Here is a 19,121-nt window from a genome sequence, read left to right on the forward strand (position 1 = left end):
TATATATATATATATATATATATATATATATATATATATATATATATATATATATATATATATATATATATATATATATATATATATATATATATATATATATATATATATATATATATATATATATATATATATATATATATATATATATATATATATATATATATATATATATATATATATATATGTGCAGGTACGATCACAATACCAATACTGAGATACGTAGACTTAAGGCCTGGACATATTACAGTACCAGTAACTCGAGCAGAACCTAATCACCTGCAGAGCAAGACAAAGACAAACGGTGAATACCCAAGAGTTTTATTGCCACAAATCTTCCTTTGTCACGCTCTTGTTCATCCTCTTCTTCGTCACTCTTCTTTTCCTTCCTTCTTTCACATGTTAAGAAGACTGACCGAGGACTACAAAAACGAAGAGAAAAAAGCTACATGCGTTTCTGACACTGCTCCTCCCCAGTAACAGCTGTGCCACAATCCACACACACACACACACACACACACACACACACACACACACACACACACACACACACACACACACACACACACACACACACACACACACACACACACACACACACACACTTACAAACTCGTTGAACAAAAATAAGGGAAAAGAAAAGAAAAAAAAAACAGCTGAAGCAAGGAAGAAGAGTGGTGCCGTGAGAGCAGCAGTGAGTGGCTTCGTCGTCTTTCTGTCTTTTTTTCGGCCACGTCTTGGGTCGACAATGCTTAGCTCAGCCTGGCATTACCACACAATCTAATTAGCAAAGGCCGTCACCGGGGCGAGGAGCAGTATATATACACCCGCCACGACCTGGAGCCCTTTGTCGGAGTTTCATACAACTTCAGTTACCACGACGTAGTCTGGTTCAGGAAGTTGAGTGCAGAAACTTCCTTCCATTTTAAACACATCCTTCAAAGAGCTTCTCGTTGTGACTGATCATCAAATCATCATGAACGCAACAGGACCACAGATGGCTTACTACGGGGCGTGAGTATCCTAATATCCACATACATGTCTCTTCTTCTGTCAATCTTTTTTATCTACAAGAACATAAGGATACAAGGGAAGCTGCAAGAAGCCAACATGCACTCCTTTTGTAAAATCTAAATAATAACATTCATTTATCTATCCAACCTATACATTTATCTATCATAAATCTTGGGTCATCGCTGAGACAGTTTAGCTTCGAAACCTGGGCAGAAAGACACGATTTTAGTTTTCTTTGTTTTTGTTTCATTGCCTAAACGTCTATGTGGTGTGGCATCTGACTCACCCTTAACTAACGAGGGAAATCCTGTGTCCTGCTCTGGATGTCTACAGGATGATAACCTCTTAATGCACTAATTTATCTGCCAATTAATCTATCATTCTAACAACTTATTATTCCCCTCGTCCTTCAAGAAAACGTGAAAAATAACAGTTCATCATAAAAAATGATAATCTATTAATGGTTCCCATTTTTACACCGTTCATTCCCAAATCGCACATGACAAAGAAAATGAAACGGAATGAGTACTTTGTTCACAAAAATTTGGGAACATGAACATAAATAGATTCATGCATATGCGGCCGGCACATTATGGTCTCAGGGCGCTTATCAATCTATTCAATAATCACTCACTCAATCAATCAATTAATCAATCAATGGAACTCGCCAAACGCAACCTAACTAAATCAATTCCATTAACTCCCATCTTCTCAAGCATGTGGAGCTATGAAGGTATGGCTGGGAATGTTAGTCACACTCCGTAGCTCATGTTATGAAGATGTTGTTTCGCTTGCTCATTATCTCTCACATTGACTACTTGAAAGATGATAATGATAAGGACTGATAATAATAACAATACTAACAACAACTACAACAACAACAACAATAAGACCAACAACGAAAATAATAATAATAATAATAATAATAATAATAATAATAATAATAATAATAATAATAATAATAATAAAACAATAGACAAATATTGATATTTCTCTTCTTTTACCTGACTATTTTTCTTCTCCATTTTTATTTCTTTTCCTGCTGACTAATCCCTTTCTCCTTTTAACATCTTCATTTTTTTCACATCTTAATTAAAGCCTTTCTCTTCTCCTTTTAGTCTTTTTCCCCTAATTCCCTATTTTCTTCTTTACGTCTCTACCTATTACTTTTCTTTCTAGCAAATCTGTTATAAATGCATTCTTCATTTTCTCCTTTATTCCATTTTTCCCGTAAATAACAAAAAAAAAATTTCATCTGTATCATATATTCTCCTTGCTTACCATTTACTAAGCCAATCTTATCATTTTCCTATCAATTAACTCTCCCTTCTCTCTCTCTCTCTCTCTCTCTCTCTCTCTCTCTCTCGCAGTTCCATCCCCAGCGTGGGTTACCCCGATGGGATGACGGTGGTGGACTTCGTGCCCGATAACCTGAAGCCCCTGGTCAACGAGCACTGGTACAACTACCCCCCAGTCAACCCCATGTGGCACTACCTCCTTGGGGTTGTCTATTTCTTCCTGGGCGCCATCTCCATCTTCGGCAATGGCATGGTTATCTACCTTTATTTCAATGCCAAGGTACGTCTTTGTGTGTGTAGATACATAAATGAGAGAGTGAGAGGGATAGATGGAATGAATAAAAAAAAATCAAATAGGAATAATGATAATGATAATGATGATAACAACAACAACAACAACAATAACAACAACAACAACAACAACAACAACAACAACAATAACAACAATGACCCAAAAAAAGTCTCTTTCGTTCCTTAACTTCGCTCACAAACTAAACCATTCAAAGATTAACCATTTTTCTTTCTAAACGCTCTTATTATCATGAAAGCCTCGTGAGCTAGGCTACTCTTGATGCCTTTTTTATAATCATAGAAAGGAAAAGACGATTATTTATCTAACCTAAACATTATTATTATTATTATTATTATTATCATTACTATTATGATTCAGATTTCTACTGTAGCACATGAATTAAATAAAAAAATCATGATGCTTTAACTGTATGCAAAATGCAGATAAAGGTGTTTTTAAAACATTTCTTGGCACTGTTGGCTCATCTTTCAATTCAGTTAATTTTTAGGCAATTTTAAACAGAATGACCAAGAATAAGATGCCTTTTGAAAGCTACGGTCTTCACACTAAGAGAATATAGTACTCGTGAGCAACATAATTTTTGCACGATAAGGTGTTTCACTCCGTAAAATTGTACTACTGTTAGGCTAGAAATCATTATATCATTTTCTTTTCTTTTTTTCGTTTCATTCATATAAAGACTGTTCTCTCTTTCCAGAACCTGAAGACTCCCTCCAACATGCTGGTAGTGAACCTTGCTCTCTCCGATCTGATCATGTTGACCACCAACTTCCCATTCTTCTGCTACAACTGCTTCTCCGGTGGCATGTGGATGTTCAGCGCTAGCTACTGCACCATCTACGCTGCCCTCGGTAAGTTCATTGCTGGCCTGCATCATAACACTTGCAATATCTCCAACTCAGTAAACACTATCTATCCTTCTGGCTAAAGACAGAATGTTGGTTGTGGTTTCAAAGCTAACTAAATCACGCTGGACGACCCTATAGAGCAGTCATTAATGCATATAAAATAAAGTTTAATTCGATATTATTATTCTTTGTTAATAACGTCTTTCAAAAACACACTACATTCGTTTTCTTATGTAAGAGGGAGGACTACCAAGGACAAAAAAGTGGATATTAGAAAAAGAAAAAAAGGCCCACTGGAATTGTAGTCTCCATGAAAGATTCTAAAGAACTATATAGTCAAAATTAAGGGGCAAATGTCTTGCATCAGACCATTAAGCCACAACAATACCAGGATTAATGTGTAATGAAGGATAATCTAACTGCAATATACTTACCAACACGTGAACGCGACGGCCATCATGTAATCCACCCCCTTGTGTTGTCTCCGGCAGGTGCTGTTACTGGCGTGTGCAGCATCTGGTCTCTGTGCATGATCTCCTACGACAGGTTCAATGTCATCTGCAACGGTTTCAATGGCCCCAAGCTCACCCAGAGCAAAGCCACTGCTATGTGCCTGTTCTGCTGGGCCATGTCCATCGGCTGGTGCCTTCCCCCCTTCTTCGGCTGGGGCGGTTACAGCCTGGAGGGCATCATGACCTCCTGCAGCTTCGACTACCTGACCCAGGACCTGAACGTAAGCTGCCGTGGCTGACTTGTGACATTTTTTATCTGATGATTCTCAGTATACCAGTCAATGGCGTTCCACACTACAGGGCGACGCTAATAATGTTTCTGGTTCCTTTACAGACCATCACCTACAACATGTGCATCTTCTTCTTTGACTTCCTGTTCCCCGCCATCGTCATCGTCTTCTCCTACGTCTTCATCGTGAAGGCCATCTTCGCTCACGAGAAGGCTATGCGCGAGCAGGCCAAGAAGATGAACGTGACCAACCTCCGCTCCAACGTGAGTCCAGTATAACACCCTCCCGACCCACACCGAGTCGTCACTACTCAATAAACACAACTCGTCACCAATCCTTTTGACACCATTTTCTATAACGTACAATAACGCCACGAAATTAATACATCCCGCATCAATCCGTTACGGCACTGACACACCAAAAATAACGGTACTTTCGTCGCAAAGCTTAGGCTACTGTACCTTGACGAAAGTAAGGCGGCTTCACCTCCTTCCTCCTTCCCTCACTTCTTGCTCCACTCATAAGCCAAGCGCTGCTGACACCCTCCCCACACATAGACTGTCACTTCACAGTACAATTGATATTTTCTGAGGTTCAACAATTTAAGTCTTCCGCGGTTACAACAACAACAAAAAAAAAAACACTTGCACCACCATCTCTGCCCGCTTCCACCCACTGCTTCTGCCAATGTAAACAAACAAATGACCCCCGGCGCGCGTGCCTAAGGTTCGCGGAATGGAAAACAAATTACTTTACCTACATCAACCAGTTCATAGTTTTCTTATATATCACTTTTTTTCTAGTGGTTATATAATAGAGAAATTCAACTTAACTTCACTGCCAAAGATTCACGAATGCAATTTTAATCAGCGATGTTCAAGATCATACGATCTTAATTCACATACATCAAACGGTAAGCAGTTATCACACCACTCCATTTGTCAACTGGCGTCTTCTTAATTATTCTGCATTACCTGTGATGCTACTACGAACCCCTTCAAGATCTCTATTACGGACAGATTTCTTTCCTTCTCCATCGTCTCTCGTTAGCTCATTACCAGTACTTTCAAAGACTTTTTTCTTTTTGCAGGAGGCTGAGGCCCAGCGTGCTGAGCTCCGCATTGCCAAGACCGCCATCGCCAACGTGTCCCTGTGGTTCATCTGCTGGACTCCCTATGCTGCCATCACCGTCCAGGTACTTACATGCTTACATGAATAAGTGTATACATATTTCGGTCTTACATTTTCTACTGCCCCTACTTGAAGGCATGGTGGTCAGGGTATTCTACAGTAATAGGAAAGCAAAGAATATTCCCAAAACTCACATTATATAATCTACATACCTGTATAGGAAAAGTAAACCAACAACAAGTGAGAGAAGACTTCAAGTGATACTCAATAGGCTAGCTATTCAAGTGAGCTGTGACAATCAATAGGCTAGCTATTCAAGTGAGCTGTGACAATCAATAGGCTAGCTATTCAAGTGAGCTGTGACAATCAATAGGCTAGCTATTCAAGTGAGCTGTGACAATCAATAGGCTAGCTATTCAAGTGAGCTGTGACAAATTACGAAATGGGTTTGAATTGTATCTTTTTTAATTATTTCTTCTTCTTCTTCTTCTTCTTCTTCTTCTTCTTCTTCTTCTTCTTTCTTCTTCTTTTTCCTCCTCCTCCTCCTGCTCCTCCTCCTCCTCCTCTTCCTTCTCCTCCTCTTCCTCCTCCTCCTTCTTTCATGTCATCATATCATTGATACTGAACTATCAAAGATATTCATAGTTGAGGTAGAAGTTTAGTGCGACATGTTTACTAAATTGACTGTATAAGGAGAGTGTGAGGCTGTGGGGAACGGGTTGTGCAGCCAGTGTGTACTATGTAATGTGCCGTACCCTGACCTGCCCGTCATCTTGTTATCCCACAGGGTGTGCTGGGTAACAGTGTCGGAATCACCCCTCTGATCAGCACTCTGCCCGCTCTCCTGGCCAAGTCCTGCTCTTGCTACAACCCCTTCGTGTACGCCATCAGCCACCCCAAGTTCCGCCAGGTAAGACATGCAGTTCATTTTCAATTTCTCCCACTTATTTATTTCATTTGACAAGTTATGTTCTCATATCAATTATTTGTCTTGCAAAACAGGATCTCTCTTTACATCATTAACGTCATTTATTATTTGAATTTTCTTATCGATTCATTATTCTTGCTACACAATGCTCGATTTTCACTAATTAGATATTCTCATAACCATCAATATATTTATTTTGTTTACGTCCTTTGGTATAACAAAATGTAATACGACAAATATGTTCCTTCGTTGTTCCTCAGGCCATCACTGTCCACATGCCCTGGTTCTGCGTGCACGAGGTTGAAAAGAAGTATGATGATAACCAGTCTAACGCCACCACCACCAACAACGAGAAGGCGTGAAGGACCCCTGCTGAAGGTGAGACTTGCTTCTTTTATCACTGATTGACACGTTGAATGGTTAACTATATATTTACCTTATCGGCCAAATATATACTACTTTCAGCTAAACTAACATCACCTATGTATAGTATTTACATTTGCACCTCAACCCTGCCTGTCACTAATCGTCTTTCTCTCCTTCTCCGCAGACTGCAAGGCCTAGGAGGTGAGAGCCTCATTGGGTCTGCGTCTACTTCAGGACACCCACCCATCTGATCACGACCATTCAACTGACCTTTCTCCAAGATGAGTACGTCTCATAGATTCCCTTGTAAGTGTTAGAGGCCTCGACTATAAAAAATCTAAAAAAAATATATAAAATGTATAATTCATAACCTCTGTAAATTTCGAAATTTTCACATGCAAGGGACAACAATACTGGAATGATTTGGCAAGAACCCTGAAGTCATTAAATTAAACTTTGAAATTGGAGCTGGACTTTTCTCTTGCTCTTGCCTCTCTACTCTTACACATAACATGAGCACAGGTATTCAATCATAAAAGAAAGGAATAACATACAGAAACACAAACTCAGATGGCAACTGGAGGAGACATTAAACATCAGTCAGCGTGTGTCAACATGTATTGGGAACTTTGACAAAAATAATCTTTGGCGCTTATATATCCTAAGATGCCCTTCCTCGTGGACCAAGTAACTCCTCAGTATACAGTGACACACCCCTCTAAGCCTTGCTTCTCTCTTATGCTTACGTTCACACTCAGAAATATGTATAATGACCTCGATAAATAACACACACACACACACACACACACACACACACACACACACACACACACACACACACATTCAGATTTGATTAACCATAGTGTATCACTTCAAACTTCCCTTTCTTGCTTTTTCTGTTCTTTGATGCAGCCTCTACCAACACTGTGAAGACTGACACTGCCATTCTTGCATTTTTATCACCATTACCTCTACTACACTGCGCTGTCTGGCTACACTTCATCATACACCCATACATAACCTAAGCTGCTGCTACACCAGTGTTACTGTTAATATTATAATCAAGGATACTACTACTACTACTACTACTACTACTACTACTACTACTGTTGCTATCGTTGTTGTTGCTACTGCTGCTGCTGCTGCTGCTACTATTACTACTACTGCAACTGCTACTGGTACTACTACTACTACTACTACTACTACTACAACTACTACTACCGCCACCACCACTACTACTACTACTACTATTACTACTACTACTACTACTACTACTACTACTACTACTACTACAACAACTACTACTGTCACCACCACTACTACTACTACTACTACTACTATTACTACTACTACTACTACTACTACTATTACTATTACTACTACTACTGCTACTACTACTACTGTTGCTGCTGCTGCTGACTGCTTTCAATGAATTTTTCCTACATTATTTCTTCTCATTTTTTACATGTTCCCTTACATCTGTTTGACCTGTTTCTTCTCCTCCTCCTCATCATTATCACCACCACCTGAATGATGCTAAACACTGTGATAGGTAAGCTAATGCAATACTGGTAGACTACAGGTATCGTCAGAAGGCCATGTGATATAGTGTGATTCTGTGTGCGTGGACGAAAGCAGCACTGTCCTCCTTCTTTTCCTCTATTCCCTCTCTCTTTTTTCACTTCCTTCTCCCACCCCACCCTTCCATTCCCCTCCCTCCCTCCCCCCCTCCTAAGCTACCCCTCATTGGAAGGACATCCCCTTCACTCTATCCTCTAAAACTAATTGTTCCTGCTTCCCAGCCTTTGGTGATATAACATTAAATCAGAATACCATATACATATGTATGAACATTACACAGTAACATATACATGTATAACACCATGTCCACAAGGGCTCATTACATGATGTACTACATTATATAGTATCTGAATGGGGAAAATTCATTGTACGTATACAGAAAAGTAAGTGACTGAGAAAAGTGAGGCGACGAGAAGTGAGGAACCTACAGTAGTGTCGACTTGTCCTGTGGTGACGGCTCTTGCTGTAGTGACTGCTCGTCCTGAAGCGAAGGCTTGATCGATTTGCTGTGAAGGCTTGATCTGTTATGAAGGCTCATTCTGTACATAGATGATTAATCCCTCCGATGTTACCCCAATACCTGCACCAGGTCAAGGGGTGGGTAACATTACCAGATACCCTCCCTGTGCCTTCACTGGGAGACATATCAATTTTACAATGTCCTCTTTTCTCCATATGACTTATCTTACAAGCTCGGCTGGGAAGGAAGGACATGTCGTAGGTGCATGCCAGCTGTGCCCCAGATGAGTATATTCTGACAATACATTAAGGAACAGTATGGGACGGAAAACTCTCGACCGCAGCCCCGGCGTGCCATCGCAGTGACGTGGTCAGCATATAGAAGGTGAGGCGCTTCAAGGCCTGATTGGGCGAAGCGGGGAGGTCGGGTTACCAGCGATCTAGTCTACTTCAGCAAAAAAACAGATGGTCGTCCATTACTGCTCCTAATGATTTCTTGAGTCACTTTGGTTTCCAATGAAAACAAATGAGGAAATCAGTGAAGATGACACGCTAGGGATTTGTCACCAACAGGACGAGAGTTTGAAGAATATACCAAAGCTGCAATCTCCCCGTCCTGACATGTACCTGTGGGTCGCGTCTCGTCACTCTCTCCGCGTGAATGGTTTCTATTTAAATCAGTAGCAACAAAATATGGTAACACCAAAGGGTATATATGCGAGAGATACACATAAACATGACTAAGACAATAATAAACTACTTCAATTCTGGTTGTAAAACACTTCATAACGTGTAAATTGATTAGTATGTATGCAACACCAAAGGTAAATAGTACGGGTATGTCTGCTGAGATGCCTCCCCAGGTCTTTGCCCTTACCTGGTATTAACACTTCACTACAAACACATTTAGTACCGGTGTTTCCGTGTTCACCTCTAAATCCCAAACTGATGCTCTGCTACAAGCTTTGCTGGGAGTGTGGCAGGACGGTCTAGACTGGTGGGACGATCTTCCCGCCACTGTGCTCAGACGAAGGTGACCTTGTTGACGTCTGTGGTCTGAGGAATGGCGTTGAAGGTGTTGAGGGCCTGCAGGGCCAGCTTATTGGCCATATTGCCTCGCGTGGTCAGCCAGCGGTCCCGGGCCAGCTTCACGTACTGCTTGTACATCTTGGTTTCTTCCAGCTCCCGCTGCTCTTGCCGCACGAAGTTGGCGATCATAAACACTATACCAAACGAGTAGAAGGCGAGCACTACCACTATGTAGATCACAGCGTCATCAGCCTCCTCCTGTCGCTTTCTTTTTCTCTCGTAGACCACATAGCGGTGCAGCAGCTCCTCTATGGACGTCTCCGTCAAGTTAACACAGCTCTGCGTTCCGTTGCATAGCGCAGGCACGACCAGCAGTAGTACTGGCATGCACTCCTTGTTGCCTTTTCCTTTCATTATGCCGCTCTGCTGCTCGCCATTACAAGTCCTCGGATCTTTCCTGGCTTTGTAACTGTGGGTCCGAAGCCACTCCAAGAAGCACTGCCACCGAACCTCTTCCCCCAGGTTTCTGCCGTCTCCTGAGGTGTTTACCGTCACGTTCAGCGACATATCGGGAGTAAGCAGCAACTTTCTCAGCGCCTTTATCTGCGCGGGAGAGAGATTAAGATCCTCCCCGCCTGGCTGGCCAAATATACTCCTGACGTCCTGCCGAGATTTCCTCTCCTCCGCTACTTCAGACTGACTGGAATTTCTCTGATTTTCTCCTGTCGTCACTGATGTGGTGCTGCTGGTGGTGCTGCGGTGTTCAAGGGTGTTGGGTGATGACACTGGTGATGTGGATAATTCTGTGTGGGGTAAAGAGCTTCCAGTGACAGTGCTCGCTATCACCACCGCCACCACGCACGCCGCCGCCACACCGCCACGCAGCATGCTCCCACTCTGGAAGGTGAAGGAATGATTAGAATTAGATCTCATCAAAATATTAGTTATAATACATTCACTAAGTTGCGATGATTGAATAACAAATATTGGCTTATATCTATTCTTTTTACAAGCTTTCATTCGTAAACCCGTATTTTGCAAACGAGACAGAGATAGCCCAGTGTAAAAAAAGGAAAAAATGATCACAAGTTTAACTTTAAGCGTTTCAGCACAGTGTATCTTCCGGGAATGAATCGTGGGCGCGAAATCAAGTGGCAGGAGTGAAGGAAGCAGCGAGGCGTGTTCGTTCCGGCCTCGCTCCATCAACACAGCCTAATTTGAGGTGGGTCGATTCGTGTGTGTTTGCGTTGTGGTGACGAGCAACGTCCCTCCTCCCTGTCTCCGTGTGTGTGTGTGTGTGTGTGTGTGTGTGTGTGTGTGTGTGTGTGTGTGTGTAACAGTGTGTTGTATTTGTATTTTTTGATGTCAACATGTTTTCAACGCATTTCGTCTTTTATCTCGAACAATGTACAGTGAACAAAGCCATTTATTCTCCTGTCCAGTCTCGTCCCTCCAGTCTGGGGAAGGAATCAATCACACAGATTGAGTAAGGAATGGGAACACGCTGAGGCCACAGGAAATTTTTCAATAAGGATATGTATAAAGGTCACACAGAGCTCAATAATAAGAGTTGCGTGTGTGGTGGCGATAGGGGTGGTGGTGGTAGTGGAAGGGTCTGTGCGTGTATATGTTTCTCGCAGCATGAATAGTATTTAAAAAAGTGTCAGTCAATGAAAGCTTTTACCACTACTCTTTTTTTTTTATTATTAACCCAACCATGGACACGCAATTAAGGCATGGAAAAAATATATACATACTGACGGTAGAACACCAACCAGCCACACAAACAAACTATGATGAAAAAAAAAAATTGATAAATGCCACAGAAACAATTAATGACAAAGGGAACAAAGCAACCAGCCGCCGATCCTTTGTGTCAACTCCCATTCCTTTACTTCATTACTATATTTTTTATCCATTCTATCTTATTTTTCTCGGGAAGAAGAAAAAAGAGGCAGAATGATGCCCGGGAGACTTTAGGTAAATAGCAGAGAGAGAGAGAGAGAGAGAGTATGTGTGTGTGTTACGAAAGGTTAGGGGTTAAAGCCTCATAGTATATTATAGGCCTCTCTCTCTCTCTCTCTCTCTCTCTCTCTCTCTCTGATAAATTCAACGATAAGATAATAATCAATAAAAGAATGCTTTGTTTTCCTACTTTTCCTAATTTTCAGGACTGAACTTTAGTCTCCTTCTCCTCCTCCTCCTCTCTTCCTCCTTCTCCTCCTCCTCCTCCTCCTCCTCTTCCTTCTCCTACCCTTCCTTTTTTTCCAACTCTTTTCGGTCTCCGAGACAGAAAGGTTTCAAGGGCGTTCGAAATATTCATAGTTCTGGGAGACTGCAGTACACTCACAAACACACACACACACACACACACACACACACACACAGATCAAAGACTAGCCTAATACTGGGTCAATGAAGCGTATGATGGCAAGGATTCGCTATGCCTTTGATGTACCTACCGGTGCCCGCCATCCTATACCCATGGAGCCAGTGACTTGTGGGAGCTAAGGGGGATGCGCAAAGTAAAATCGTTCCGTAGCTAGTCCATGCAGGTACCATACACCTTTTCACGGGTTCCTAAGGGTGCCTTTAAAATTCTAATGACAGATTAATAAGATTTCTACACTGTAAGCATAAGAGCTATTCTTAAAAACTCGGCTAATCATCTTTGTGGCATTTGGAAATAATCATCATTCTGAATAAGATCCCGACTGTCCCGCCTTTAGAAAAACTTTCGTATTTCTCATACCAACGCAAGAACTGCAGTATAGAAAACAGAGGAATGACGGAGAAGAACATTTGGAAAAGGAAAAAGACAAGAACAGAAACAAGAAACCAGGAATATAACATAAGAAAATAAGTGAACTTGAAAGAAACCGTCAGGCATACGTCCAACAGTCCTTGCATGAACAAAGAGCACAAGAGAGAGAGAGAGAGAGAGAGAGAGAGAGAGAGAGAGAGAGAGAGAGAGAGAGAGAGAGAGAGAGAATAGCTATCACCAGACTTGCTTGCTTGAAATAGACCCTGAGTGAGGTGCGCAATAGCGACTACCGCAACACGATATTCCTGTGTCATGGGAATCAACGACCCTCACTGAGTTCTCCCTTCCTGTAATAAGATCCGGAATCACTCGAGCGCCACAGAGCCTGATGGAGAACGAAAAGCGGCAAGTTACATGAACATTTTTTGTTCCCCTTGGGCGGTGCTTCTCCTACGTAAACACACACACACACACACACACACACACACACACACACACACACACACACACATATATATATATATATATATATATATATATATATATATATATATATATATATATATATATATATATATATATATATATATATATATAAGTTAAGAGAGAACGTGACTGACAAAAAATTATGAGTGTAAGCAGAAACACGTAATTTGTCTTATGTTTCAGCCTGATGAACAACAAGATGAAGATGAAGACTTGCAAAAATGAGACCATAGATGCATGATAACCATAAAACAAGAATATAAACCAAGAAGTTAAATTTCACTAATGGTTTAGTTATAAAATCTCTCTCTCTCTCTCTCTCTCTCTCTCTCTCTCTCTCTCTCTCTCTCTCTCTCTCTCTCTCTCTCTCTCTCTCTCTCTCTCTCTCTCAAGCACACAAAAATATCAGTAATCATTTCTGCGGTCTTTGAGAAGAGCCCCAATGAGAAAACAAAGTTTTTTTTTTTTTATGTAAGAAAGGAAAACTGGCCAAGAGCAACAAAAATTATTAAACATGAAATCCCAATTAGATGCCGGCCCCCGAACAGGATTAAGAGTGTTAGCCAAAAGAATGGGTTAAATGTTTTGAAACTCCCTCCTAAATGAGTTCAAGTCACAGTTAGATAGAAATATAGATGCAGGCAAGGAATTCCAGAGTTTAAGAGCTTATGATGTTATGAAGGATGTTTTTTAATGGTTCTAGTAATAGTTTAACAAACATTCTGGATCTTGAATTGAGAGGAAGAAAAATTAAGAACACAACCAGTCATCTTTGTAGTCTTTGAAAATGTTCATGATGAGAGAAAAAAGTATTTAGGAACACGGGATTTACTCTCCTTCTTTCCTCCTCCTCTTCTTCCTTCATGAAGTGCTAACATTCCGACGTGTTTTTTCAGAGAACAGATTCCAGAGAATGTCAGCCAGCCACTCAACACGGCCAGACATTTTCTCGCTTTGCATACTTCTCGCTGTCCTGCCTCGCCCGATAGCAGATTGACCTAAATGGCCTATATAGTTTGGTAATGGAAAGAGGGGGAGCAAGGGACGTGAGAGGCCGAAAAGAGGACACACAGTGGGAAGGGAAAATGTGTGAGTATGAGAGGAGAACGTTAATAGTACCAATGATGATAAATGTGATACTATAAATACTGCTGTTATTTCCGTTGGTTTTGTTCTATGAGAGTTATTATATGTATGCTTAGTTACTACCTCTCTCAAGTACTGTGACTGGATATGTAATAAGGTTTGTTAAAAGAGACAAAGACTTATTAGGGGATAAACTGATAAAAAAAAAAAAATCTGCTTATTTGTTCAGATTATGACGCTAGAAACCGAAAAATACTTTGAAACTATTCAGCTGGACCGTCATTCGTTTCTGCTAATCATTTGTTTACCTTCAGATTATCTCAGATTTGATTCACACGAAGTCTCCAGATGAGAATGATGCACTTCCCTTAACACACCTTAATGGTTTCTCTTTATCCATCCCTCTCTAATTGCTGTTTTGCAATGTGAATCATGTGTTTTGCAATGTAAATCAAATTAATCTATAGAAAAATAAATAACACTAGTTCAATTTGTAGAACAGACATTAAAAAAGTTTTGTGACTCATTCAGTCCTTTGGTTGCAAGTTTGTTTGTTTTTTCCACTAAGCTTGCACCACCACATTTCATTACTCTTGAGGGAGTTATTGACCACACAGTGTTTACTGATGAAAAAACAAAGTCAAAGCAAACGAAGGAGACGCGTGTGTGCGTGGGTCCAATAGTGAGGTGATGGTGAAACATGCTCATACCGCCACGCCCTCGCCTCACACATTCCTCACGATTGTCACTCATGCCGCCCCTGTCCCAAACACGCACCGCTACAACACCACACTCTCCTACACTCGTTCATGCAGCCACACCCCACGTGCGCTGCCACACCCATACACATACCCCTACCACCTTTACAACCAACACAACCACATCTGGACCCTTCTATCACTCCCACACATTTACAAACACAGGTAAACGCTGTCATTTTCACACCTAAACACTCTTTATGGATTTCCCGCGTCTCTTTTACCATGATTCTTCTCACTCCCGCCCCCATGATAATTTTTCTCCAAAAACTCTCTTTTGTTATTGGTGCAGCTTTTCAAGCTTTTCCCTGCGATGTGCAACAACTTTTTCGTTACTAAAAATGGTGTAGAAAATGTTTATGAGTCAACAAGAAATAGATTCCATGGATAGATTTTTGTAATATTCTGTTTGTAAGTCAGTATAGTGGTTACTGACTGTATAACAATAAGACATGATTAATAGTGGCCAATGATTCAAGAAAGATAGGCCAAATAGCAGTGGAACGTTAACTTCACGTCTGTTACGAGGGTCTTAAGGATCCAGGAAAAGTAAAATAACAAAGAGAGAAATTCAACAAATTCATTACTCGAAAACAAAGAGCTCTTCCTAATCTTTGCTAATTTAGTTGTATTTTTTCTTTCTCATACCTCTTGTTTTTTTCTCTGACTAATTACCATACCATTTAGAGTTTAGAAAAAATCATATTTGCTTTTTCTGCTGGCCACTACAGAACACTTCAGCATGTTTATCTTATAACCACAAACAAATTTATGGATGAAGATGATAGGTGGAATTAGATCATTTTGCTCACACAGGGACTGCCACGTGTTGGACTGATGGCTTCTTGCAACTTCCCTCATTTTCCTATGTTCCTATTTTCTCAGGCTATCCTGATGCAATACTGCAATGACTTCATGTTAGGAGATAATCATACATCAGAGGTGATTCCGCTATTTACATATTGCAAGTGTAATTGCTGTGGGTGACATTTCCCTCCTTTGACAAAAGTATGAATTAGTGTAATGACTGCAATGACCCATAATGGCAGATTACTGAACTGAATCATATACGTCATTAGAATGGAATTAGATTGGATGATACCGGCCTCTGTTAGCAAATCTATGAATTAGTGTAGCGCTTGCAACGCCCTCTAGCTGCATATAATTGAACTATTCATAACATCAAATGGACACAGTTCATACATCAAAATAAGAAATGTAGAATGAAATTGAAATAAAGCATCTAACAGAAAGTCATTGCAGTTTGATTAATAGATTGCATATCAACAAATTAATTGATCTAGAGACAGCATTACCGTCTGCCGGCAGAATTCTGAACCTGTGAGACAAAACAGTACATGCACGGTATCTAATATTCTAAGTTGGAATGAAATGGTTAGGGCGCATGCCAGGAGGAGGCCACATACCCGCCTTGTTATCGATAAAGCATGACGCCATTAAAAAAATACAGACAGGGAGAAACAAAGGAACAAAACCTCATAGATAACCTGCAGAGGGGAGAACAAGGGAGGGACGAAAAAACTTACCACCACCACAACAATCACTACCACCACATCTGTTATCCCTGACCTCTCAAAAAAAAGAAAAAAGAAAAAAAAATCTTTCCTTCTCTATCTATTGCCTCACTTACTCTCTGTCACTTAGGTAACATATCACACCTGGGTCACTTGTAATGAGTGGCTGGTTCGCTGTGTGTTGTTTTAAGAGAACGGGTTTTGTTTGCCTGTTAGGAAGGAAACTGTAGGAGGAAAGACAAGAGGAGAAGCAGAAGTGGTGAGTCCGTGAGGTTCAGAGAGGAAAGAAATGCGTGTTTGGAGAGACAGATAAAAAGTTATGGACTGACACACACACACACACACACACACACTCTCTCTCTCTCTCTCTCTCTCTCTCTCTCTCTCTCTCTCTCTCTCTCTCTCTCTCTCTCTCTCTCTCTCTCTCTCTCTCTCTCTCTCTGGTTAGTAAATATTCGTTTGCATTTTAATTATATCTGACACAGTTAATAGATTTCCTTAATGCTTATGTTAAATATTCCTCTGATATTGTTAATCCTTTAGGTACGATACTTCCTGGTGTGTGTGTGTGCGTGTGTGTGTCTAAGAAAAGAAAAATGAATAACTCGAACATCTCATATTTTTCTTCTCCTTTTCTATCCCTTCTTCCACCCTCATTTTAGCTCATCTTTCTCTCATATCCCCTTCCCCTCCTCCTTTTCTTCCTCTTCTCCCTCTTCCTCCTCTTCGTCCTCGTCCGCCTCCTCTTTGTACCCATCTCCTGAATAATCTTCCATCCACATCCTCTCAATATCATCCCAGATGCTCCCATCTTGACATCCCGCCGTATATACACTATTGTGGTCCTCGCCTGCCTGTCTCCCCTTCCATCCACGAACTTCAATTATTACACAACCCACGGGCACCACACAGTACATTCATCCCTACATTCATCCCGTCATGCTATTTTCATCAATTTCAGAATACCCTCCTCCCCTTGTCGCCCCCTTCTACACACACACACACACACACACACACAAATATGTGCGTGCTTCCTGTCCTCTCTCTCTCTCTCTCTCTCTCTCTCTCTCTCTCTCTCTCTCTCTCTCTCTCTCTCTCTCTCTCTCAAATGAATTTAACTGCATTGAACTGAACTGCGCAGAATTGTAATAAAATGAACTACAGTAAACTAAACTGACTTGCGATGAAAAGAGGTGAACTAAATCTTGAACTAAATCGAACTGTAATGAAATGAACCAACAAACTTCACTAAATTGTGTAGATAAATGATAAAAAAAAAGATGATATCAGCTCCCGGTAGACTGAAGACAAAGTCCAGAGGAAAGAATGATTGGGATGACTGTGGGATAGCGATGGATAGTGAGATGTAGCGGATATACTGAGATGTTGCCTCGATCTGCTATGGTGTCCTGTAAGACTGAGGGTGAATCACCGTGACACCTCAGGGTAGATTACAGAGGACAATATTTAGGGAAGATAACTAAGGAGATGAAAGACGAGTGATGAATTCCAGAATGGAAAAAATAAATTAATAAAGATAAACAGACGATAAATATATACCGTCGACTTGACTTGACCGTCCCCCAAGGAGTGTAGGACATTTTCCCCCTAGATAGTTTCGCAACGGACACAATCCTCTCCACACATTATCCTCCCTGGACTATGTCCCCCCATGGACTATGTTTCCCCTGGACTATATCCCCCATGGACGATTCCCCCCTTTGATAATTTCCCCTAGCGAGTAATTTTTCCAGGAAATCCCTGCCTCATTACATGCAAAGGTTGCAAATGTATTCATATATGTAAGGGAAGACAATAGATCGTCTACAGTACTAGTTTTAATAAGACAATAAAAAGCTGATAAAATCATAAGCAATAAGGAGGAAATATACATCACATTCATCAATTGTATTCGAGGCCGAATGCAGCAACCTACAGCCTTCAAAAATTGTGCTGGTCTTCTGTCCATCTCGTCTAGCATGTATTGAAGAGCCCTTCTTGATGCTGTAATGTTGATCGTTTGACAGCGAGATGCGAAACAAGACATTCTAAACTGAGTCACCGAAACTCTTAACAAACTAGTTTCAATTCTGGAACAAATGAGTTCGACTTAATCACATTCAGGGGTTCGATGATCTAGTCTCAGAGATTCGGCAGAGGGAAAGAGAAGAGGGATGTTCTCAGGGAAAAATGTCCTGAGGGGAATATGTCCAGGTGGGAATATATCCAGGGAGGTACGTGTCCCGGGGGAATGTGTCCAGGGGGGATTATATCAAGGAGGAAAAATGTCAGGGAGAAATTGTCCGTGGGAGGAATCTGGCCGGCACCCGTCCCCAAGACCACACCATTGAAACCTGACCGTCATACGTCGCCAACTGTTAGTATATATCTTAAAACAGTCTTGAAAAACCTTAGGACTGTTTATTTCTTTATTTTCTTACTTTATTAGTATATTCCCGGGAACCCTACTGGTCTAATAATGTTCCTCTTCTGTCACCAAACACTTTCTCTGAGGGTAAATTTAACTCAAGTGAGATTATGTGGGTGTGTTGCCAATTTGCACATATAGCTATGGCTCCTTACCAAAATCTCTCCCTCTCCCCTTTTTTTTCTTATTTTCTTCTGCTTTGTACTTTTCATCCTAAAACGGGCCGCCGTGGTGCAGTGGAACCATGCGCACTTTGAGGTCCGAGGGTTCTCCAAGCGCACGGGTTCAAATCCTGTCCACTGTCGGAGTGTAGGTTGGGCTTCCTCACTCGAGGCAACGGTTTCCTAGCGGGTGG

At 41.1% G+C, this 19,121-nt stretch overlaps 2 protein-coding genes across 2 annotated transcripts in view; one reads left to right on the forward strand and one right to left on the reverse strand.

Annotated features, from left to right (window-relative positions):
• Window positions 1–838: 838 nt before the first annotated feature.
• LOC123520066 (compound eye opsin BCRH1-like) lies at window positions 839–7,107 on the forward strand. The gene is made up of 9 exons (XM_045281947.1): window positions 839–1,014; window positions 2,385–2,592; window positions 3,323–3,476; window positions 3,965–4,206; window positions 4,320–4,478; window positions 5,306–5,410; window positions 6,134–6,256; window positions 6,535–6,652; window positions 6,825–7,107. The coding sequence occupies exons 1-8, from the start codon at window positions 977–979 to the stop codon at window positions 6,634–6,636; spliced, it is 1,131 nt and encodes a 376-aa protein (XP_045137882.1). The 5' UTR covers window positions 839–976; the 3' UTR covers window positions 6,637–6,652; window positions 6,825–7,107.
• Window positions 7,108–8,371: 1,264 nt separating this feature from the next.
• Window positions 8,372–19,121, reverse strand: part of LOC123520261 — a 22,805-nt gene continuing 12,055 nt past the window's right edge. Inside the window, exon 2 of the mRNA XM_045282393.1 lies at window positions 8,372–10,606. Within this exon, the coding sequence (XP_045138328.1) occupies window positions 9,704–10,597 (894 nt within the window). The 5' untranslated portion in view covers window positions 10,598–10,606 and the 3' untranslated portion in view covers window positions 8,372–9,703. The remainder of the gene's footprint in view (window positions 10,607–19,121) is intronic.

This window comes from Portunus trituberculatus, chromosome 46 (assembly GCF_017591435.1).
Source record: "Portunus trituberculatus isolate SZX2019 chromosome 46, ASM1759143v1, whole genome shotgun sequence".
In the NCBI taxonomy this organism is placed as follows: domain Eukaryota; kingdom Metazoa; phylum Arthropoda; class Malacostraca; order Decapoda; family Portunidae; genus Portunus; species Portunus trituberculatus.

Bases quoted from the DNA above. Each gene is read 5' to 3' on its own strand.
- LOC123520066 (XM_045281947.1), top strand. From the start codon at position 977: ATGAACGCAACAGGACCACAGATGGCTTACTACGGGGC. The intron at 1,015-2,384 runs GTGAGTATCCTA...TCTCTCTCGCAG, and splicing joins CAGATGGCTTACTACGGGGC to TTCCATCCCCAGCGTGGGTT. The intron at 2,593-3,322 runs GTACGTCTTTGT...CTCTCTTTCCAG, and splicing joins ACCTTTATTTCAATGCCAAG to AACCTGAAGACTCCCTCCAA.